At 38.2% G+C, this 24,296-nt stretch overlaps 1 protein-coding gene across 2 annotated transcripts in view; it reads left to right on the top strand.

Annotated features, from left to right (window-relative positions):
• Nucleotides 1–19,525: 19,525 nt before the first annotated feature.
• LOC149820046 (eukaryotic translation initiation factor 2 subunit beta-like) overlaps nt 19,526–24,296 on the top strand; it is a 31,646-nt gene continuing 26,875 nt past the window's right edge. Inside the window, exons 1-6 of one of the 2 annotated variants that reach the window (XM_089983829.1) lie at nt 19,526–19,625; nt 19,697–19,782; nt 20,537–20,645; nt 20,751–20,806; nt 20,904–20,958; nt 21,191–21,285. In XM_089983829.1, coding sequence (XP_089839955.1) covers nt 19,738–19,782; nt 20,537–20,645; nt 20,751–20,806; nt 20,904–20,958; nt 21,191–21,285 — 360 coding nt within the window. In that variant the 5' untranslated portion in view covers nt 19,526–19,625; nt 19,697–19,737. The remainder of the gene's footprint in view (nt 19,626–19,696; nt 19,783–20,536; nt 20,646–20,750; nt 20,807–20,903; nt 20,959–21,190; nt 21,286–24,296) is intronic. The other variant, XM_089983830.1, reaches the window with a different exon arrangement.

Here is a 24,296-nt window from a genome sequence, read left to right as displayed (position 1 = left end):
TGCCAAGACTCCTGTTTTGTTATATATGTAGAATATTTCGTTCAGTTACACACCCTGAACAATAGTATATGCATTTCCTTTACGCCGCCGCTGTATAAAGCACAGGCTTCTGCTTATATTACATATATGGCGCGTAAGTGAGCGTTCAAACGGAGATCAACTCCAAAATCGCCCATGCGATTCCCTTACCGCTCCTCGTACAAGATTCTGCTTGACGAATGAAGCCCCTATTGGAAAGGCTTCGCCTTTTGGCAAAATGCTCTTTACGTAAAGACTAAATCAATTACGTATGGCCTGGCTATGGCCCAAGGTTCCTGCAACCTTGATGGATGCAAAGTACGCACAACGGTGCGCATCCATTTTCCGAGTTAAGCGTAGCGATTTCCCACCAAAGAGGGGAGATGCCGCTAAAACGGATAAAAGAAACGCACGCTTTCTCCGTAAAAGAGAGGAAGTGCTGCTGAAATTCCTGAAGGAGCTAAGAATGGCTCAGAAAGAACGTAGCAGAAGTGCTACCCAGTTATGGAACGCCTTCTACAATGTAGAAAGGTTCGTCGCACCACTGCCGGTAGAGCAGAGAAGGTGTTGACAGAATGGTTGGCAGAAGAGCTGCCAAAACCAGTTAAGTGGCACAATGATGTCCTTTGTTGGAACGATGTCAGAATGACTCGTCTCCCTGACACCTGCAAGGGCATCATACTTGTAAGAGCCGTTGCGCCAAAGTAGTGGTAGTGCCTTGACGAGGTCCTGAGCTCGTTGCATAAAAATACGCCGAGTAGCCGATCCGTAGAGATCGAGTCATATGCATGCTCATTGAGAATTATCAGACAACCAGACTCGTAAGGGCCGCTGAGCCGGAGTGTGTTGTTTCCACCGAAAGAGGTGAAGTGCTCGTCAAGGCCGAAGTGCCGAGAGCAGAGTTAAGCATGCATATGAATAAAACCTTTGTTCCACGGTGAAAACCGTGTGGTTGATTGGGGTCGGGTACATACTTCTCAAAGGCTGCCCTATAGGCATGCAATGTTCGTCAAGTAATTGTAAGACCGACAGGCCCCTTTCAGAATTTCTCACCGAGGAAGACGGTGATGGCGCAGCCTTGAGTGACATATATTTCACCCGAACCTGATAGAGTTCATTGATGGCCTTCGTCACTCAGAGGTATGGAGGTCGTGGTTATCCTTAAATATCTAAGGATTGAACCCAACTACTGCAGTAGCAGAATGCATTCGGATACCTAGTAAGGATCTCTTCCGGTATGCTGTACCGTCCTACTAGGGGGATGGGGTCAACAGGCCTCTGGGGTATCTAAAATACATAGAATAATCAACCCCCAGATCATCGCGTTGTCGCCCAGATATGAGTCCCCTAAGCCCAGGGGGAGGTGCAATTATCGAAACAAAGCATTAGCTTAGGTACAGCGCTACTTTGAATGTATGAGTGGATGACGTTGTTGAGTCAGTCCTGCATAACCTTTGTGAAGGTGTCATGGTCGGTATACTACTGGACCGATTGGGAAAGAACCCCATTGATATCCGTACGACTAAGTGAAGCTCGGAGAGCTGTCCTTAGATTCGTAGGATACGGATGTGCCAAGCATAAAGGCTTGAGCTAGACATCCATTCGTGACTCTGAGGAAGTCAAGGCTAAGTCGTAGAGACTTAAGATGTTACTCTAACTCACAACCCTGAAGAGGCTTATGCGAAGTCATGACGACTTGCGTGGATGTTCAACTCATAGCCCTGATGAGGCTTTTGCGATATACGCTAAGTCATGGAGGCTTGAGCGTCGTATTACGAACTGCGACCCTGAGTGGTCTATGCATTTACTTGAGTTGAATAGATAGGTGTTTGCCTACTTACCAGACCATCAGTGGTTCTGACCCCGTTTAATGGGGATTTCAGGTGTTGAACCTGCGTGGCGATAAGCGGAGCAAGGCGGCATCAAGTTCCAGGGTTTCTCTAGACAGAGTTGTACTGCTTCCTTTTTATTGAACCTTCACTGCTTTTCTAAGCAGTAGTGTTGTAATAAACATATGTTTTCGATAAAATGGAACACTTTGGTGGTCAATGAGTTGCTTGGCCACATACCTGCAACGTGCTCGGAGTTTTCTAAAACCGACGACTCATTATCGTCTTATTCCGCTGCTAAAAGCTTTTCTAAGTTCCGCTGCAAAGAAAAAAAAAAGAAGAAATTCATGAAAATTTTAACTTAGCTTTGTTTTGGAAATCCGGGGCGTTACACAAAATCTGACACGACCCGCCAACCTGTTTCTTAGCCGGGTTCGGGTTTGGCTTAAACATGTTCGTGTCGTAAACGGGTCTACCCGCCTAACTCGTTTATTAAACGGGGCGGGTTCGTGTTAGGGGTATGCCAACCCGTCAACCCGGCTGACCCATTTAATAAACGGGTTAGGCGGTCGGGTCAACTCGTTTACCCAAACCCGACCCACCAACCCGCCCGCCAACCCGTTTACCCAACCCGCCCGCCAACTCGTTTACCCATTTACTCGAACCCAACCCGCCAATCCGTTTACCCTACCCGACCCGTTTATTAAACGGGTTAACCGTGTCGTGGCGGGTTACTCATTTAATAAATGGGTCGGATTCGTGTTTGCCACAACCGACCTGTTTAATAAACGGGTCGGGTTTGTGTTGAGGTATGCTGACCCACCAACCCGACCCGATTGCCACCCCTAACCGTGGGTGCACAATTAGGTACATTGAAAAAATCTTGGGGCACATTTATCAACCATATCTATATATCTATATATATATATATATATATATATATATATATATATATATATATATATATATATATATATATATATAGAGAGAGAGAGAGAGAGAGAGAGAGAGAGAGAGAGAGAGAGAATATGGTGTTTTTTACTATGATACGGTAGGGTGGTACACACATTGTATGGATCTAGCCACCAAATGGTAGATATAGCTGTAGATGTGTCTAGCATGGTATATTTTATATGTCAAAAGGTTTTATGGTATCTAATACATCATAAGATTTCATTTTTGAAATGATGAAAATCAAGGGCTCATAATTCATGAAAATAAGGGTGGTTTAGAAATTACATAAAACATCACATTTCTGTCGGCTTTTAACACATAGAAGCAGTAAATAAAATATGCTAAACATGATCCGGCTGTAAGATTTTGTTGTTGGAGCCTCAATCTATGTAAATCAACTGTAAGGTTAATTTTATGAAAAACATCTAAAAAAGATTAAAAAAAAAAGCATTTGTGGGATGGTGACCTGACCAAATGTTAACCCGTTTGATTATGTATAATGAGTTGGAGAAAAAATTTACTTGAACAAGTAAAAATGGATTAGATTTGGCCACATGTATGACCCTAGCTTGAAGCATTTATGATTGTATTTTTTAATAGCATGTTTCATTAGCTGAAATAGTTCCCTTCTATTTGAGCATCTGCAGTCCTTTTTTCTGTTTTGGAGTTTTCTTACAATTTGATTTTGAGTTTTGAGGTCTCTGATCTCGAGTGTGATTTCTTCATGTGATATATGAAAAAAATTGACTGCGACCATTGCAACTTTGGAATAGTAAGATCTGTTTGCATTTTGTTTTTACCAGTTTTGTCAATATTGCGTATCGGCCGATACATATCATATCGTATCACCAGAAAATTGATATGATATTGGCATGAATAGGCTATTTTTTAATGAATATAAAAAATAGTTTAAAATTACTTTTTAATATTATTTTAATGGCTTTAACATGCGTCTCATTTTGATTGACAAGTAATGTTTTTTTTATTAACTTTTTGCTGATTCAGAACGATTCACTTGAGAATTGATATTGACAATACTGGTCTGATTCCCATACTGATAACATTGGTTTTGACAGTCTAAGATTAGGGGAACTTGGAGAGAGGATCAGGCCCAATGAATCTAGTACAAAAAACTGTCCAAAGGCACCCAAAATCCATCCTAATGAATGGATCCCACAAGAAATAATGCTATTGAATTTTTAGATGAGTGACATCAATAGTTGAGAAATGAATAGTAGGGATTCATTCAAAACATGAAGCTGCTGATGTATACCGTTATGCTGATGGCAAATTAAATGGCACCCAAAATTTCCTGGGACTAAGGATGGCAGTGGACAGGAGGAAAACGGGGTCCCGCCTTGCCCCGTTTGGTTCGGGGATGGAGGACATGAAACGGGAATGGAGGTTAAAATCAAAGCTCATGTGGGATGGAGGCGGGGATGGACTTACGCTTTCCCCTGCCCCGCCCCGTCCCATCCTTGGTCCCCATTAGTAAAATAACTAAAATACCTTTAATGAATTAATACAATTTCATATAACTCTCTTATATATATTCTTAACTTTTAACCCTAAAGCTAAAACAACCCTCTCCTTCTTTGGGTTGCCACTTCTTCGGTAAACTCTCCTTTCTCTCTTTTTTCTAGTCGGCTCAGTCGATCCATGGTTCAACCTCTTTTTTTTAGGGATGGCAGTGGACCGGAGAGAAACGGGCCCTACCCTGCCTTGCCCCATTTGAACCAGGGATGGAGGTTAAAATCAAAACCCGTATGGGGATGAAGGTGGAGATGGAGGACAGAATTTTAAGATGGAGCGAGGGTGTAGACCTTATCCCATGCATCCGCCCCGACCCACTGCCATCCCTTTCTGGGACAATTTCAAATTCAAATTATGAAGAGATTCAATGGAGTATATTTGAATGTGAGTTCAAATTTTAAAAGGAACTTAATTTTTGAAAAAAGTTTTAAAAGTCATCCAAATTTTTGCTCCATTAATAAAAAAAAAACAAACTCGTTATTTTTTAACCCAAGATGAGTTGAGAGAGTTGATATACTAGTTAACCCTCCCAAGTAACGATGGCAGTGGACTGGGGGAAAGCGGGGCCCCACCCCGCCTCACCCCGTTTGGACCGGGGATGAAGGGCATGAAACGGGGATGAAGGTTAAAATCCATCCCCATGTGGGGATGAACTTACACTTTCCCTTGCCTGCCCTATCCCTGTCACGATCCCCGCCTTACCCCGCCCCATCCCCATCCCCATCCCCATCCCCATCCCCATCCCCATCCCCATCCCCAATCCTTCTAAAGGATGGCAATAGATCGAGGGGAAATGGGGGCCCGCCCCGCCTCATTCTCGTTTGGAACGAGGATGAAGGATATGAAACAGGGATGGAGGCGGGGGTGGAGGTTCGAATTTTGAGACGGGGCATGGGCGGAGACCTTGTCCCCCGCCCCGGTCCATTGCCATCCCTACTCTCAAGCCTCCTTCCTTTTTTTATGTGCATTTTTAAAATATGATGTTGAAGGTAAAATGGTAATTCTACCGGTAGTAAACTCTTTGGCCTTGATATCTTTTTTGTGCATTTTTTAAAATTTTCAAATCTTAGGTGCCTTTTTTTATTATGCCCGAACTTTAGGTATCTTATTAAAAATCTTCCTATATTTTTAATATATGATCTAGTAAAAATAGGATGAAAACATGAAAAACACTGATAGTTTCTATCTAATGCGGATCCAATAGAAATTGTCGATATGAAATTGAATCCCATTCTAAAAAGTCTGACCATGTAGGTCCAAACTGATCCTAAGACATATTTAGATTCGATTTAAGATATGTGCTAGGTTCCAATTTCAGGTGCGGCCAAATCCATTTGATTTTTTTTTTTTGAAAGGCAAGCTGGGGTTAGGGTTAGGCAGACCATACCAGTGATACAACTGTACCATTGGGTTTTGAACCTGCAACATCCCAACACAAGGTGACGTGCACTAGCTGCTCCTACGAGCCCCTCCCCTCTCCCCCGTTGGTAAATGTAGTTGATTTTCACCCCTTGTAACAATGGGCATATAAAATGGTACCAAATGACCCAGACAGTTTCAAACATTTTTATTCCAAAGTTGGCCACTACAAGTAAATGGTGTAATTTAGTGTTTTTTCTTTTTTTTTTATAATCCAAGAATCTAATTACCGAATCTTTTGTGAATCGATAACTTTTTACCATCAGATGACACATCTCATTTGAAAATAAAAATATATATTATTATTTTTTAATCCCTATGAAAAAATATTAAAAAACTCATCAAAATCTTCACTTTTAGAATATGATTCAATTGGATCGGCCGATTCAGGTTAATTCATACTGATTCTAATAAAACTCAGTAGTTGGTACTCTACCACCTGCCCGCTAGGAATCGTTTCTCTTGCAACAAAGGACGCACACCTTAGGTATAGAATCCTTCAATTTCAATGCCTTGCAAAGTCACCCTTGTGGGCCCTAAAATTTAGTGCATTTTTTTTTTTAATTTATAACCCTAAGAAACCACACCCGGCACGAAGGCCTGGTAGCATTGGCGCCACCAGCCAAACATACGATCATCATGCCGGCAGCGTAAAATGTTGAGACCAGGACTCCTGCCCCCGGGCCAATGCTATGCATTGGCTTGAGCAGAGGGGTGGCGCTCATCATGAGAATCGAACCTGCCCGTCTAGCAGCCGAGGCCCCACCCCCTCTATGCCACCCCCCCTTGGGGTAATTTAGTGTATTTAAAGTAAGATATCTATGTTGGATTTTGTATTAGATCGGATCCAACTTGGATGTAACCCATATTGACATGGGTACATCAAAAGACATATATGGGTGTGGCTCTTAGGTTTTGGAGGTTATAGGACAGTTACGAGGTGTCATTGTTCATTCATGCCCATTAGGATCTTCACTAATGCTCATAATGGGCACATTATGAAGTCATTATTGGGCCTCCTCCCTATCTCATTATAAATAGAAGAGATTCACGATAGCTTGACGAGGACTCTCATGAGGGCATACATGATTGTTGAGTGTCACATTCGTATTTGATCTTTCTCTCTGGATTCAATGATCCTGCTCACCTTTTGACCTGATGGTTTGGGATCATCGTGAGCGTCGATTGGTTGAGGAGAACGTCAATCACCCGCACTCACCGATGCGTCATTTAGATCATCCAAAGCCGCATCAGATAAGTGGCTCTTCCATGATTCATTTTATGCTAACCTGCACTAAAATGACTGGACTATAATCACCCTTGTTGAGAGAGAACAAAAAAAATATTATTAACAGGATTAAAAAATGATAAAGAGAAATCGTCAAGGATACAAAGAATTTACATAGTGATGGTAGTGACACTGATAAAAGGACCCAAAAGAGAGGATCCTAACCAAGAGATATCGTCGCTAGACCATACTGCACGAGCAGAATTACCCCTAAAATCACTCAAATCTTGATCGCCCTTATATACCTGGAAACACAAACTGATTGCCAACAGGTGGGTTGGGTATCAGACCCATCAGGGTGCTCCCAAACCTGCCCAAATAGCAAGCACTTGGATTCAGGTTATGTCGGTTGAGAAAATTGAATTTTGAGCCTGACCCACATAATTTAGAGTTATCTAGATTTTTTTTACATAAAAAAATATAAGAAAACACTTGAGTCAGCGTGGTGAAGTCAGCATCCTTTATTCTGCCCATACCCAGATAGCCAGGTTTTGCTCGGGTCCGGATCTGACACAAACCTGACCCATTGACAGCCCTAAGTTATTCATGTTGTTTACAACCCTAGACAATTTCATCAATATGGGAGATGGGGTTTCCTTCTGCAGGAAAAAACGGTTGTGATTTATCTAAATGCTTTTACATAAATGATTCTCCTAATTAATGTGTCTTGTCTGCCCATTATAATAATTTTTAAAGAGATTATGGTCCCAAAAATCTCATGATTCTCCTAATTAATGTGTCTTGTCTGCCCATTATAATAATTTTTTAAATAGATTATGGTCCCAAAAAAACAAAAACTTTTTACATTGGTAAACGATCTGCCAAGTATGAGAGCTTGAATTATACCCAATTTCAGTTGAGTTTTTATACAAATTGACTTATAACAAAAATTCTTTAAAATGTAGTTGAAATCTTTTTAGAAAGAGTGTCCTCATGTAGTCGGAGCTGGAAAGTAATACAAGAAAACAAGCTTCTCAGATTCCTGTTCAGATTATCATATTGGATGCTTAGATGGATGTGTGAAAATACAATAAAAGATAAGATTCGGAACAAGAAGATACGTAAGAAGGTAGGTGTTGCACCAATTGAAAATAAGATGCGAGAGAATCGTTTACGGTGGTTTGGACATATTCGGCGAAGGCCTAATGATGCTCCAGTTAGAAGGTTGGAGAAATGGGAAAATATATTAGTTAAAAGAGGTCGGGGTAGGCCTAGGAAGACTTGGATGGAGATGATAGGAAAGGATATGAATGCTTTGAACCTCACCGAGGACATGGCATTGGATAGAAATGATTGATTGGAGGAAAAGGATTCATGTGGAAGACCCAAAATGAATTTCTTTTTTGGTTCATATCGCTGACCCCAATTGTTTTGGGATGAAGGCGTAGTTGTTGTTGTTGTTGTTGTATGCTTAGGAAATTCTTTCTCAAACTTTGTTTGGCACTTGAGGCACGCTTGCAATGCCCTATGAAAGTGGATTTTCTCAAGTTCTTGAGATTACAATTATGCAACTTTCATAGGATAACACAGCACATGCAAAAGTTGAAACCTGTGATTGCGATTGTCACTTCTGATTAGTGCTGGAAAACGAGCCCCTCGTCGTTCAACTCCGTTCGGCTAGACTGGCGAGCCAATCATGAGCTGGCTCGGCAAGCATAGCCAAGCCGAGTACGAACAAGCCTTTCTTTTACATGGGAATGAAACAAACGAGGGTTTGAGAGTTCTGAAATAATCTACATGTACTTTTAGAAAACACAACATGAAAACATTAGTAATTTCTTCAAAGGCACGTTCATCCTCTCTCTCTCTCTCTCTCTCTCATGCAGATACATGCAATGCTATGATAAAGAGATGCAATTTTGGTCGTGTCCATGGTAACACGAATCAGAGGTGCACACCGAAACATTATTTTAGTATTTTTAGTGATCTTTAGTAATCTATAAATACATTTTAATAAAAATATATGTTATATATTAAATTACCAAAAATAGTTTATTACTGATTAAAAATTAAAAATATGTGTGCTTGTATTCTATTTTTCAAAAATAAATAAATTATGAACTCATGTATTAAACTTGTGTCACGTGTGGAATCGTACCCGAGGCTTTCTAACACAGATGCAACACCACCTGTTCACACTGTAAGAGAGTACCATTCCTGTGAGTAGGGCTAGCAAACGAGATGAGCTGCTCATGAGCTTGGCTTTTAATTTTAGCTTGCCCCAAACTCGTTCAAATAGCCACAAGCTCAGCTTGTTCAGCTCACTTACAAGTCCTACTTTTCTTTTTGATAGTCCAAGAGAAAAGCCCCCATCACCCACCTGACATTGGTAATTGGTAAAACCCTTGAGGTCCCCCTACCCACCGGGGAGTACACCCAGTTTCGACTTTGCAGCAAGGGATGACACCCGTGTGTTTCGAACTTTTAAAATTCATACTCCCATGCACAAATACATCTTTTTGAACCCCTTACATATATGTGAGAACACTAGCAAGGCATAATATTGGAATAAGAACCAATATGTAAATATCAGTAGGATACAAGGAAAAGGACCTTCAGAAGGTGCTCAAATCCACAATCTAAAATTGCTTGAAGAATTCCTGGTTTCAAAAGAAGTCCCTGAATCCTCAACTATGAATTCCAACATAGCCCCTACATCGCAAAAAAAAAAAATTTTTGGTATACATCATGTTAGGTCTTATTTATTTATATATATATATATATATATATATATATATATATATAGAGAGAGAGAGAGAGAGAGAGAACTGAAATATAAGAACTATATATGGGCATTTCCAACACTTTTTTTTTTGCAAATCCAACCATGCGGACGTGCTTGGCACCGTGAATTTGCTAGGAATCAACTATTGGATTATGTATTTTTGATGAAAAAATGTGATTTTGAATGCCGGAGTATTTATGAAGATTATGAACCATTGATTTTAAAACCTTAAAAAATCATGTTTATTGATCAAAATTGGATGATTCAAGAGTGGGTTCACTGGAATATGAGAACTAATTGTGAACCGCTATTTTCATAGATTTTTTGTCCTTTTCTCTTGAACCTAACCGTACAGATGTGATCTACATGCTTAGATTTTATAAGAACCCACTCTTGAATCATCGCATTTTGATGCATAAACATGATTTTTTAAGGTTTTAAAATCATTGACTCATAATCTTCATAAATATTTAAGCATTCAAAAATCACATTTTTTCATCAAAAATACACGATCCAATGGTTAATTCTTAGCAAATTCACCAAACCAAGCACATTCACACCATGGATTTGCTAAAAAAAGTGTTGAAAATGCTCATATTTTTAGTTCTCATGTTTTAGTAAGTCATATAATATTATATATATATAGAGAGAGAGAGTAATGATAAGGTGCTCCCCAAGCTCCTACTCTCACCTAATAAAAGCTCTAGAATTTCAAATTTCTTGAGTTTTTTTTGTTGATAAGTCCTTATAGATATGATATACAAGCATTGTTTAATAGAAAACAAGTTTTGGATCATGTGATTGTAGCATACATATAGGTTTTTTAAGATATTTAAAGATCAATGGCTTATAATGTATCAAAACTTCATGACTTAAAAATTCTTAATTTTATGCCCCCAAAAACATGATCTAAATCATGTCCATACTTTTTGTATATATTTTCCATGCATCCTTCTCTCTGTATATATATTCTATGCATTTTTCTTTATATATTACTCTTAATATATAACACCTTGTGTTCGGGCTCTACTCGTTTAAACTACACGAGCTTCTCATGGGTTGGCTCACCAGCTATACGAACCGATCATGAATGAATTCATGATGAGCCTAACAGAGCAGAGTCATGCAACCATAACTATGATTTCTAGTACGTAGTCACTGATCCCAAAGCCCTGTAGTGTTACTAATATATATATATATATATATATATATATATATATATATATATATATATATATATATATATATATATATATTAGTGTGTACAAGTATGTATATTATATTTATTGGCTTGTAATAGGTAATGCCCTCTAAGGCTAATTTCTTCAAGTAATGAGTACGTGCTAAATAAAATATGTTAAATGAAGTGTGCTAAATGTGTTTTTCTACTCTTTTGATATTTTTTTTCAGTTCTGACCCCATAAATGTGTTGGGCATAATCGATTTAGGAAGGATCCATATCTGGATAATGTCTTTTCCATGAAAAAATGATATTTGGAGCCTCAAAAAATTACAAAGATTTTGGACCATTGATTTTTCGAACATTATAAAAACCCACCATGTGTCCGAACATTATAAAATCAAGTACATAGATCTGTATTGTCAGAATTGAAATAAAATGAAAAAAAACTTGAAAACTCATTTAACATGTACCCATTACTACTCTCTCTCTTTATATATAAGAGAGAGAGAGATGGGTGCCTGACGCTTTTTGTGCTTGGTAATTACGATGTGTTATGCATGATGGATTTGCTAGAAAATCACACTTAGATCATGTTTTTTGAGAAAAAAATGAATTTTAATTATTGAATATTTTTAAAATTTATTGACTGTTGATTTTTAAAATTTTATAAAAACCTAACTTGATGTTGGAATAGAACTATCCAAACGTCAATTCTCCACAAAATCAAGCATGTAGATCACATCGGTATGATCAAATTTTAGAAAAAATAAAAACAATCTTTCCAAAGCTCGGTAGGCATGTCGTATGATTGTATAACTGGTAGGGGTATGCCTAAGCCCAGCTTTCTCTATCGTAAAAAAAAGTAATTTTAAAATAATAATTATATATCAAAGTTATCTATTTGTTCATCTTGGTTCGTTTTTTATCTTAATCTAATTGACTAAGTCATGACTAATTTTGACCACTTTAGGTCAGCAATGAAGTTCATGAGTACACAGACTTAAAGATTATTACTGGTGAACATTTTTAAGATATATTGCGAGAAATTGCCTGAAAGTTAAAACGATAAATTTTAACGAGATTTTCAAACCATGACAAATAACATGATATTTATATTTTTAAAAGATATTTATCGTGAGAACCCTGGAGATTTTTATTTCTAAATGTGTTTTATTTATATTTTCTTATAAAAATAAAATTTTTTATTTTTCAATTTATTTTTTATTCTCAAGATTTTGCCAAGATTCATGAAAATTTTCAAAATCTCCCAAGTTTTTTGCCGTTTTTAACTTTTGCCACTATGTGCAAAACTATATCTCATTGGAGGTTTTGGGACAATTAGTTAACCATTAATTTTATTTGAGATAGTGGTCACACATATCTAAGAGGGTGTGTTTTATTTTTATTTTTTTAATAGTGATGTGTTTTTTCCTAAAGCGGTCTTGTTTGTGGGTATATTCTACCATTCAACTTTTAATTAGATATTCACGTTCAAAGTTTCTTAATTGTTTCTCTATTTTTCTTTCTTTACGCAAGAAAAAGTATTCCGATTTTTTGGAATGATCTAATCATTGATCCCAAAAATTTCTACAATAAATAAGTAGAGAGTTAGTATAGTTCTCTATACCCAACAAATATTTGTGCATGGGTACGTTTGATGAGCCGTTCCCAGCGTGATTCAGACAAAAATCTAGCTAGGAACGATGATTTTTAACAAATGTTGGATGCGGTAGATGGCGTTCAGCACATCCGCCACGTCCATATACATGTGAACTTTTAGTTTCACCCTCCCCCTTGTTACAAAAATAACAGGGACGAAGAGAACGAAATTTTCTCGACGAGCGCACCTCTCTCGCCCGATGCTCTCTCCCTATGACTCGCTAGACGGGAGCCTACTGAAGATGAGAAAGGAGTAGCTCGTGCTCGAGCGGGCGGCCAGCAGGGCAATCATCGACATTGTCGCCTGCCCGCAGGCACCAAAGTTTAAAACCCTCGTTGAACCCTAAACCGTAAACCCTCCATCCCTCCACCTCTCTCTCTCTCTCTGTGGGGCATTTGTTTTTTGTTGCGGGTGAAGGAGTTTACGTTACATCTCTGGGTTGAATCTTTGCCATGAAGTGTTTGTGGTTGAAGTCTTTCGACGCCAGTTTCCAGTAATTCTTGTGTTTTCTATCTCTTTGTTCTGAAGATTCTTGCTTGGTGGGCTTTTCTTTTTGTCTCATTTTTTTCACTGATTCTGGTTGTTTTGCTCTTGGTTTGGCTTCGTAGAAAGGGTTTTAATTGGTGGTGATTCACCGGTATATTTGGGTTCTTCAGGCCTTTCTTTGATTGTTATTTTTGGGTTTCTTCCATTGAGTTCCTGCCTTTTCTGGAAATTCGGTATTTTTTGATGCCTTATGGTGTGGTGGATGACGCTGGTTTTAATAAAGGTGGTGTGATGAAAATATTTATATTTTTTTTGTTTTTAGAAATTTTCATTGTTATGTGTCATTTTGTGGCTTTATCTCACTATTGATTGAGGAAAATGAAAACTAAGGTTGAAAAGATTGGTAGTTCCCACTTCTTTTATGCTTTCATCTTGAAATCTGATTATGGTGGCTTGTAATTTCTAAGATATTAGTGTTACCTTGGGTTTGGTGTTGATGTGAATATGGATCCACTTTGAAATTTCTATGAATTATTGACTAGCTAGTGGAATCTTGATCTCTTTGATGAAATTTGTTTTTATTTGGTGATGTAAAATGGGTTTCTTGGTGTTGAATGGTAATTGAAAACTATCATTAAATTTAGTTTCTCTGAGGCATTTTAATTTGTTGTACATAGATTCCTCCCTCATTTTATTGATGGATTTTTTGTGGGTCTTTTTGATACTTGATGGATTGTCGTATAATATCTTTTAGTGCTAAACTGTGGATTAGGCATAGATGAATTTTGATACTGAAAAATCACAGTTTGGTGGCAGTCACCTAAGGACTCAGACCCATTTCATGAATTGCTTGTTGAAATCTGGATATTTTTCCATATTTTCAAGTGCATTCAAACATTACATTTTTCTAGAATTTGAAAATTTTGATTTTCAAGATTTGCAACCAAACACACCCTTAGCATTGCACTAGTTATTTATTTTGTTTTTCTAGGGTAAATGTGAAGTAGCTTAGAGTCACAATAATTTTGTTGAAGGTAACAGAAAATTGAAGCATTTACTCATATTTTAGCCACTAATTTTCGTTCACTTTGTGTTCTTTATTTTAGCTTTTAATTTTATATTGATTTCACTTATTTTAGTGATAGGATTTCTGATTACTATGACATTGGTGCACCTTGAAGATGAATAACTGAGGGAGGTTACATCACAAAAACAGACAAAGATTGGAGTCTGGAATGAAGTTGGACACAATCAATTTCAAGGCTGAGCAACTCTCGAAGGAGATTAAACTGGATTATTCTTCAATCAAGAAGCCACTTGGTGATGCCTTGTCAGCCATTAAGGAAACCATGACTAGTATCCCATAGCAAAAGGTCCCATTCCAAACCACCCTGCTTAGAAGCCTGCTATGAATTGTAGGACGTTGCTTGTTCTTCTTTTTCATGTCTTGTATACCTTTGTTGTTGATGGAGGTGAATGGATACCTTATTTCAGGTTGATTTCAGCTAGCTCCCAACTTCATCAGAGACCTCGATGCACCTGCTGATAAAGTAGAATTTACATTCAGGAAGCCGAAAACCTTTGAAATAGTAGGTAGTTATGCAAATGAAGCGGTTGCAAATCCAGTCATAATTATCGATGTGCTTATCAGTATGCCTAAGGTGGGCTCTTCTATAAATAACTTTTTCCACATCCAATATTTCTTACTATTAATAACCATATTGTAACTTTACAACATTTTTAAAAACTATCATGATAGGAAGTCAAAAATTTAAAAAGGGGATGTTATTGAATTGTGTTCAAAATATTGCAATATTCGAAATATATCATGATTTTATTACAAATCTTGAATTTTATAGGAAAAATCTCATAAAAAAACTTTCTTCTGATATTTACTCATTTTCTTGCTTATGCAATTTTTATACTTCTAATATTTCAAATCTCTTGGGTTAGTATTTCCCAATAAAAACATAAGAAAAACAAAAAAAGAATATTAATACTCCCCAAGACAATCATCAGTAATAAAAGAATTTGTTTTTTTCTAAAACTTTTGTCATTGTGCTAGTAAAAACTTTTGAACTACTTGAACACCTAAATGTTTTATTTTGACAAGGGTGCTAACATGAGGACTTTTTGGACCACAGATATCATGCAAAAAGATGTTTATATCCCTCTATCATTGCGAGGTATTTGAAAATGTGTGCAACTATTCGTAAGCTAGAATGGTCAGCCTTCCAAAGTGAGGCCAGGAAACCAATTTTGGTTGTACACCTAGGCATGTATACCAAACCTTCCCCCCATTCCCACCCCTCTGAGACAGGATTCTGATATTTTTACCATTGCTTTGGTAAATTGAACCTTTGTATCCTATATAAAAACTCTAGAAGTTAGTATAATTACTAGAAGCTAATATAATTAATTGTTCCTATTCAAGTTTTTATCTTCAGGCCTTTAAAAAGGAAAAAAATATGTATATACAGAATTCCTTCAGCATAGCTTTCACCTTGTTATTGATGAAATTTCTGTATTTGTTAGTTACTCGGTCAAATGTGAAGGGCATTCTATTATAATGCAAATGGTACATGTTATGCAGTGTAAATTTTTTATTTATCTCCATTATTGTTTAATCTTGTGTAGATATCTCATATATGGACTACTATCTCTTTATATAGGTGCTGAACATTAATTTTTGCTTAGAGGATCTTAGATCCATAGTTGGTTCACATTCTTTATCTGTTTGCAATATTTAATTGTGCTATGTTTACTTTTGTTGTGCTTCTCCATAATTCCAAACCAGGTGATGAATGATCTATTCTTAAGGTATCTGCTCATCTCCATATGAGGCAATCCAATTTTATGTGCAAATCCGGGTACTTCATCTATGCACAAACTTGTTATTTCTAGTTGATTTCAGGAACCAGCAAGTTCTTCAAAACACTTTTGCATCTATTCAAATCCTTGTTAAGTTTTCTTCGCTACTTCTTGTAAATAGCAATCCTCTGGTTGCAGGTTGCCTCTTTCTGACCCTCTTTCCTCGAAGAGATCAAGACTCCACTTGTGCTTTGTTAGCACTTACTGATCAACCTTCTCGTGAACTTCCAACTTGGTGGAATAACCTTAGTTGTCTTTCACTACTATTGATAAATGCTTATTCTCATATTTACCTCTCATCTATTATGCTCAATCACATGCCCCTAAATCTCCTCTTTCCATTTGAAGTGAAAACAAATAGATTTGTTGATATTTCTAGCTTTTACATGTATATACTCATATAGCCGGGTGTTTGTTCTGGGTTTCATTATAACAAGGTATTCTTAATATTTTGGGATCTGTTTCAGATCTTGTGCTTTTCTCAATATCTTGGTTTTTTCTTTCCTAACCATAATTTTTTTTCTGTTATATCTTGGGCAAATTATTGGATTTCTATTTTTGCCTTATTTCAATAGGTACACATTTTCTTCCTTACTCATATAGTCGGGTGTTCGTTGTAGATGGAAGATAGTGGGAAAGTTGAGGTTGTATGGGAGCCTTTGTGGTTGGATAAGAAGGCGAAGATGGGCATGATTGAGAGTAATCGATCGATGAATGATTTAAAGCTATCCATCTTCAGAGGGATCAATAATGGAATAGGTAGTGGCGATGCAGGTGCAGAAAGAGTGGGCAAGAGAAAAATCTCATAGCAAGATCAGGCAACGCTGAGGGTTTGAGCGTTTTGAACTACAGGAAGGCCGCTCTGTCTTCTTGGCTAGCATACCCTCGGTTCATTGTGATTATTTTTTTGTTATGGTTTACATTGTATAAAGATAATATAGTAGTCGATCCAAATTTTGGATCTAACCTCTACTGATGATTCTATGCTCAGAGAGAGAGAGAGAGAGAGAGAGAGAGAGATTTATGCTTGAGAAACGTTGGGCATATTAGGTGGGTCATCTACATCTTTTGTTTATTGAAACCAATGTGGTTTAGTTCTACCAAATTTGCAGTGGGGAGATTGATTTGCAGGTGCTCGTGAAATTGGTTTTACCACACACACACAAACAGAGGTCAGAAAACTATTGATTATTTCATCTATATTTTAGTAGGTTAGTTATACCAATTTTGCAGTAGCATGTGTAGTATGATCTGCAGGTGCTCAAGAACGAAATTGGTCTTTAACCAAATAGAAATTGCCCACAAGCGCTCCATCTTGGTTGGCCTAATGCTTTCAAGTTGAAGAGTTTGATATCTGTGGTGTGCATCTTTTGTAGCAAGGCCTTTGCCAAATGAAAAAATACCCCCAGCATGTTGGGGGAAGTACTCGAGGAGTTTTACACTCACACTAAGGACACCAACTCAGGTACATGGTTAACGCAACACCAACTTCATGTATGTGGTTTGTGGTGGTGGAGGCTAGTTGTGATGGTCTGATTGGCTGCTATCTCTGTGTGTGCACGCATGCATGTGCATGCACAATTAACATTTTCATTTACATGATAGTGACACATTTTTCGCCTTTGAAGACTGGAATTTGAGCAATCTACGATCTAGATTACATTGTCCAACCGAGTCTTCAAAAACTAACGTGGTCAGGTTTAACTTATACAGTGTTGCCCTGTTGGTTTTGGTACAAATCTTGTTCTTGTAAGAAAATATCGACAAAAATCGAGGTGGTATCCCATGTGGTAAGCGGGGTCCTGTGCCAAGCTGAAGGCCTAGGTTCAAATCTCTCTGCCACATGCAGCTTAAGAGATATCAGGTAGGGGTCTGCCTAACCCCAACATGCCTTCCAAACAAAAAAGAAAAGGAAAGATCAACAAAAATCCAATTTGAGATCCATATTCGAGGCAAAAATCCATATTCGGGTCAACTATCGGGTTTGAGATCCATATTCAGGGAAAAATTTGATATTCGATGCAAAAATCCAATTTGAGATCCATATTTGGAGCAACAATCTATATTCGGGGCAAAAATTCAATTTGAAATCCATATTCAGGGCAAAAATTCAATTCCAAATCCATACTTAGGGTAAAAATTCATGCTTTTAGATATAATTTCATAATTGAATCTATATCCGATGATGGACGAATAGGGTCATATGATCCAAAATGAAGTAATTCGACCCATTATCAATGATTGTAGCATCTGAGTACAGTCCAAACAAACGTTGGACTTGGAACAATTATTACAGAACGAGCAGAACATTTGTCTTTTTTGTTCATTTTGTCCAACCCTAGACAAACCATCAAACATACCCTAATTAAGCACCCGATCACCCTCCATCTTTGAGGACAGGACCTGTCAGTTGTGGGGCCAAGGCCTGATGGAGGGCAATCAATGCACAAATATTTGTGGAATCATGTTGCATCCTATTAGGACTTGGTTCTGCCATTGTATGGAATATAGAAGTAATCTAAAGAATGGGTAAGATTTGAATGATTTATATCAATGTTATCAGCGGATACAGGCCCATACACACCGATACTGACAACATTGGTTTATATATAAAGTGACTCCTAAGGGAAATCAAGGTGACTTCATAGTTTAAGAATGAAAATGGTAGTGTAATCTCTATTTATCAAGGGTTTTACAATTGGACCCGGGTAAGAGGTGTGTGCCCCATTATAGTCGAGCCATCCTCGAAACCAGTTTGGTAACGGATAGATGTTTTAAGGTTTATCCTACTAATAGATAGGGTGAAAATGGATCAGATAGTTAGATACCTGATCCAAATCCAAGAAGTTAATTTTAGATTTGGATAATGGTCCACGAGTGCTCTTGCCCATTTGGTAGGGGTGACTTGTTAACATCACCAAGATGAAGGAACATCACAAGCTCAAAATCCATGAGGGCACGTTCCTTGCCGCGATGCCAAAGCCTGGTGTATTTAGGGCAGGGAAGCAAACGGATTGTATCCCAAAAGGCTAAAAAAATGCAAAGGGTCCATCCCGGATTCAGTTCATTTGCATCTCTAATTTAATTTAGGGGTGCAAATGGTTTGGATCCAGAACAACTAAATACATTGGGGAGTCGGATTGGAAACAACCAAAATTTGCAAAACCTCCATCTTGGATCTGACCCATTTTGCACACCAATGAACTCGCAAAAAGGAAAAAGTGAGATATCCATTTAGATTCGGATTGACTCAATCCAATCATTTTCAGATTTGCATTAGTATTTTAGGTCGTGCCCAACTCGGATTCGGATCAAAAATCCAATCTGACAGCAGTTTTTTGATGTAAACATATTATTTTTAATATTTTTTCACTGGATTCAGCATTACCAGTGTTACCACATATATTTCCGATCCAGATTCAACCGTACCTCATCGGATCTGACCCGGATCCGAATCACAACACGGATCCACTGTTTGAATTTCGAATTCGGATTTCACATTATCCAAACCGTACCCGATCCATTTTCACCCTATTCCCATTTCCTACCTTTCTCGCTTCTCTCCCCCACTCTCAAAGGAAATCACTCGCGTCTTCTCTTCCCCAGGGCAGGTCTCCCTGATAATCCTTCCCTTCTCCAAACCCCAAATCCATTAGCTGGTAAATCTAGAGTTTTTTTACTCCCTACATCTCTCTCCTTGCGTCGATTGATCTTTTCCTCGTTTTTTCAGGCGTTCGAAATCTTGGAAATCGATCTTGTTCCGTAGCAATCATGGCGGAAGACGCTCCCGTCGATGTGAAAGAGGAGGTCTCGGAGGTAACTCTTATCATCTTCTCTGTAATCTCCATTTTCTTCCGTCCGTCCGTCGTCCCCGCCTTGGCTTTTTTTCGGAACTCGATCAATGCTCTTTGTATGCTTTGATTGATGATTTTGTTCTGAATTTTTTCGGGACCACCCATTCAAGAATTCATGGAGTTGATCGGGTTCTTTTTTGTTTTTGTGGCTTTGATGCGTTTTTTAGGTTATTAAGGCTGTTTTTGAGATATGGGAGAGGTTGATAGCTGTGGTTTTTGTGGAGTTTATTGCACATTTTGTTACGAATGATGTGTTTGGGATGCTGTCGATTGTGTTTAATTTTTATTTTTTTATCTGTCGAAATGGTTTCAATCGTTCAAATTGAAGTTCTTTTCATTGGATGTGTTAATGGGCTTATTCTTTTAGTGTTTACTATCTATTTCTGGACCAGTTCAAGAATTCTAGACGTCTCTAAGGATTGTGAATTGATTTTCAATCCGATTTTCGGATGGAATGAGGGTTCTTTTTCTTTGATCCTGTGGGAGTTAAAACTTCGATCCTACTTCGTGCTGCACAAGTGCGTGCATTTTGAACTATGAATCTGGGCAACCAGATTGTTGAGTGTTTATAATTGATTTGCTGAATGTTGTTTTTCTTGGGTGTCACAAATCTTTGGGATAATTAGTGGATTCATATTGATTTACTACCTCACGGGCTACATCGGCTTTGTTTCAAGAGCTATGAATGTGATGTTCATTGTTTTGTTTTTTCACAGCTTGCTCCGTTTGACCCTACCAAGAAGAAGAAAAAGAAGAAGGTTGTCATTTCTGAACCTACCGACGATGCAGTTGAAAAATTGGTAGAGAAAACAGAGAATCTTTCGGGTGTGAAATTTGATCGTGCTTGTGAGATTATCTATCTATTACTAATGGGAAATATGAGAACTACTAATTTAATTCTGCATGCTTCTTTTAATGTGTGGTATGTAGTTGGTGAAGGCCTTGATTCTACATTTTCTGGATTAAAGAAAAAGAAGAAGAAGCCTGTAAGTGCACATGATGCCAGGTCCATTAGCATCTTCCTCTTAGTTACTGTATTAAAACTTTAATCTAATGAACCTGTCCGGATGATTTTGGATTCAGGTAGAAGTTGACCCTCATCTTGATGAGAATGGTGATGCTGGGGAGGATCTTGATGGTGAGAATTCAGGAGAGCATTATAATGTTCCTTGTTTATGTGGATGTGATGGTTATCTTGTGAATATGTTGTTACCTAAACAAGTTAGCCTCATGGTGTCAGCGCTAGTGTGCCAATGCTGAATCTTTTTTCTGAGGTCTATTTTTATTTAGTGAAATTTTGGAAAAAGTGTGCCACGGGTTGGTGCTATCATATGAGTATTGATTACCTTTCATTTATGTGCTTCTTGCAGGTGACATTATTGATGAGAATGAAGAAGGAGAGGGAATCGTGTTACAGGCTCGCTTTCCATGGGAAGGCAGTGATCGAGACTACAAATATGAAGAGGTTTGATTGCTTTAACCTTCTTCCTTGAATATTTATGAGAATTAGCTTAAACAGCTGGCTAAGGTAGATGATTGAGGATTTGGTAAAACCGGGTGACCAGTAGCTCTCGACCCCTCCTCCCCAACGGCTTGATAATTCCCTTTTTTATCCCTTTCATTCTGTGTTCATTTTTGTGGAAATGTTGAATAAGAAGAAGAATTTAAAATGTGCTTGGTCAGAAAGCTATGAAACGTTTTTGGCAGCCTTGAAGGAACAGTGGAATATTATAATTGCCAATTTATGACTCTCCTGAGAATGTGAGACACATTTCTTGGAGTAGCTTTTCTAAAGCGACTAAAATTGGCTTTACCAGCATGCTGAATTCTGTGCAAATTGCACATGTGCAGTCATGATGACTGTGTTATAGATATAAATGCTACCATCCCTTGGTATGCTGGATCTAATTGATCTCATAAGTCAAAAGTAACTTCAGGATGCCTCAGATCTTGCAATCAATATGAATTGAAGAAGCTGAATAACCTTCATTTAAGTATGTCTTTGTGCAGGAGTTCAATGACCAGCTATGAATCATATCCTTGTCTCTTATGCTCCAAAAGAGACTCTTGAAAAATATTCAGAAAAGGCTACCTCCTATAGATTCATCAAGAGCAGCAAGAAGTCGGTGAAGATCCAACCCTACATAGTCTTTTGGCTGCACCTTTCTCTTGAAGTCATCACATTTGGAGACAATGTCGAATATGTGGAACTTGAAATTGAAGTTGAAACAGAGTTCAAAGTGTCGGAAGATAGAGTCTGGATAGAACATGAAAACAATCCCACAGGGAAAGAATGTGAACAATTCTGTCAGAGGCATTTGGAGTAGGTCACTCCTGAAATATTTGAGTGTACAGACTCTGAGGGCAACCAAGAAGAAGATGGTGTTTTAAGTGATCCAGAAAATCTAACCATCACGACTTGGTCCATTGGAAGTTGTCTCCAGGCCATGCTGTTTTTTTAGTGAATAAAATATTGTGCTGAGGATGTATGTTGGGCAATGCTAAATAGAAACTAAGAACATGGGTGTTACTTCCCAGCCATGTGCATGATGAACTGGCTATGTGCTACCTCCTTGGTGCATTCTTTCAGTGTCCTTCAATGAGCTCCAAAATGGTAAGGATTGGCAAGCGCCTATGTTTCTTTCCTGGTGCTCGTCCAATATTCTCCTGCTACAAATAGGGTTGTATGTGTTTCTCTCACCCTAACTATTATGTGTTCCTTACAACCCAACTCTTCTCGACACATGCTTCCATCACCTCAACATGTATTCAAGTGTTTGAAAGACATGGGTGTTACTTCCCAGCCTTGTGCATGATTAACTGGCTATGTGCTACCTCCTTGGTACATTATTTCAGTGTCCTTCAATGAGCTTCAGAATGGTAAGGATTGGCAAGTGCCTATGCTTCATTCCTGGTGCCCGCCCAATATTCTCCTGCTACAGATAGGGTTGCATGTGTTTCTCTCACCCTAACTATTATGTGTTCCTTACAACCCAAATCTTCTCCACACATGCTTCCATCACCTCAACATGTATTCAAGTGTTTGAAAGACTTGCCAAAGACATTTCTAGATCATGAATTCATGACATTTTTTCTATTTATGTTTGAGCTGTGATTCATGAGTCACGACACGACATTCCAAGTGTGCCAAGGTTCAGTGGTGAATGATGACTCTGGGGATGACCTCTTGTAGTCATATAAGCGGCATTTGACTCACTTGTAATTTGCAGGTATTAATTATGGGTCAAATTGTAGTGCTGATTGCATCTTCTAGACACTTACCTATACTCAAGAACATAATCAAGCAACACTGATATAGTGATACTTGCCCATGCTTTACAACAGCTAGGCTCGAGAGTATGTCACCATGGAATGCTGGTCAACCTAAAAACTCCAGTTGATTGAGATAAATTTGGAGGTTGATGACATAAGTCCATGCTTGGATCAACTATTCAGACTAAGAATGATGTGTCATGATTTCAAACTATGTGTCTGAGTTGGTAAATGTGCACCACAGAGAATGACTTCTATTAGTTGCCGCCCTGTTAAATGAATGTGTGGAATCTGTTAAAACATATGTAATAATACCATAATACCCGATAGGGGTATTATGGTCATTTCACAAAGTACCCCATAGGGGTACTTATTTTGTTTCTCGTATTTCACTATTTTTTATTTTTCTTTTTATTTTTATTTTTGTATTTTTTGGATACCGAAAAGGGGGCCCCACAATGGAGTCGTTGGGGCCCCCAACGGTCACATATGTGACCGTTGGGGGCTCCCAACGACTCTATTGGGAGCCCCTTTGGTCTCCTCTTCTTATAAATAGGGGGAACCCCCCATGTATGTAGTATTGCTCTTGAGAGCTCCTCTTCAATAATAGTGATATTATTTTTCATGCGTGTAGCCTTTTTATAAGGCCCTTTGTATATCCCTTAGTGGATTTCCTCTCTTGTGCTTGTTGCATTTGTCCGTGTGGGACATAGTGAATGCTTTAGCATTCTTGGTTTCTTCCGCTTATTTCATTACATGGTATCAGAGCCATAAGATCTTCTAAAGGTAAAATCTTGTCTCTCTCTACTTCCTTTCTTTCTCACATCTTCCTTGTGTAGCAATGGAAGTCAAGATCGATCTATCATTCAAACTCAATGGAAAAAATTACATGATGTGGGCATCCGCAATGGAGAATAATCTCAAAGGCAAGAAGCTTTGGGGTTATGTAATGGGAACCGTTCCGAAACCCCAACTTAAGCTCACAAAGATGGAAGGAGATCAAGAGAAAGCACTTGAAGGCGATGCCCGTCTCAAGGCCATTGAAGATTATAATCATCAAATGGAAGATTGGGAGAGCAACCATGCAAAAATCCTTGCATGGTTTATGAATAATGTCGAACTTAAGGTATGTGCAAATATTGCAAAATTCCGCCGGGCAAATGAAGCTTGGTTTTTTATGAAGGGTATGTTTACCCAAAAGGA

This window comes from Nuphar pumila, chromosome 12 (genome assembly GCF_984573655.1).
Source record: "Nuphar pumila chromosome 12, dmNupPumi1.hap1.1, whole genome shotgun sequence".
NCBI classification, from domain to species: Eukaryota; Viridiplantae; Streptophyta; class Magnoliopsida; order Nymphaeales; family Nymphaeaceae; genus Nuphar; species Nuphar pumila.
Note: the sequence above shows the minus strand (reverse complement) of the source record. Positions and strands in the feature narration are given on the sequence as shown.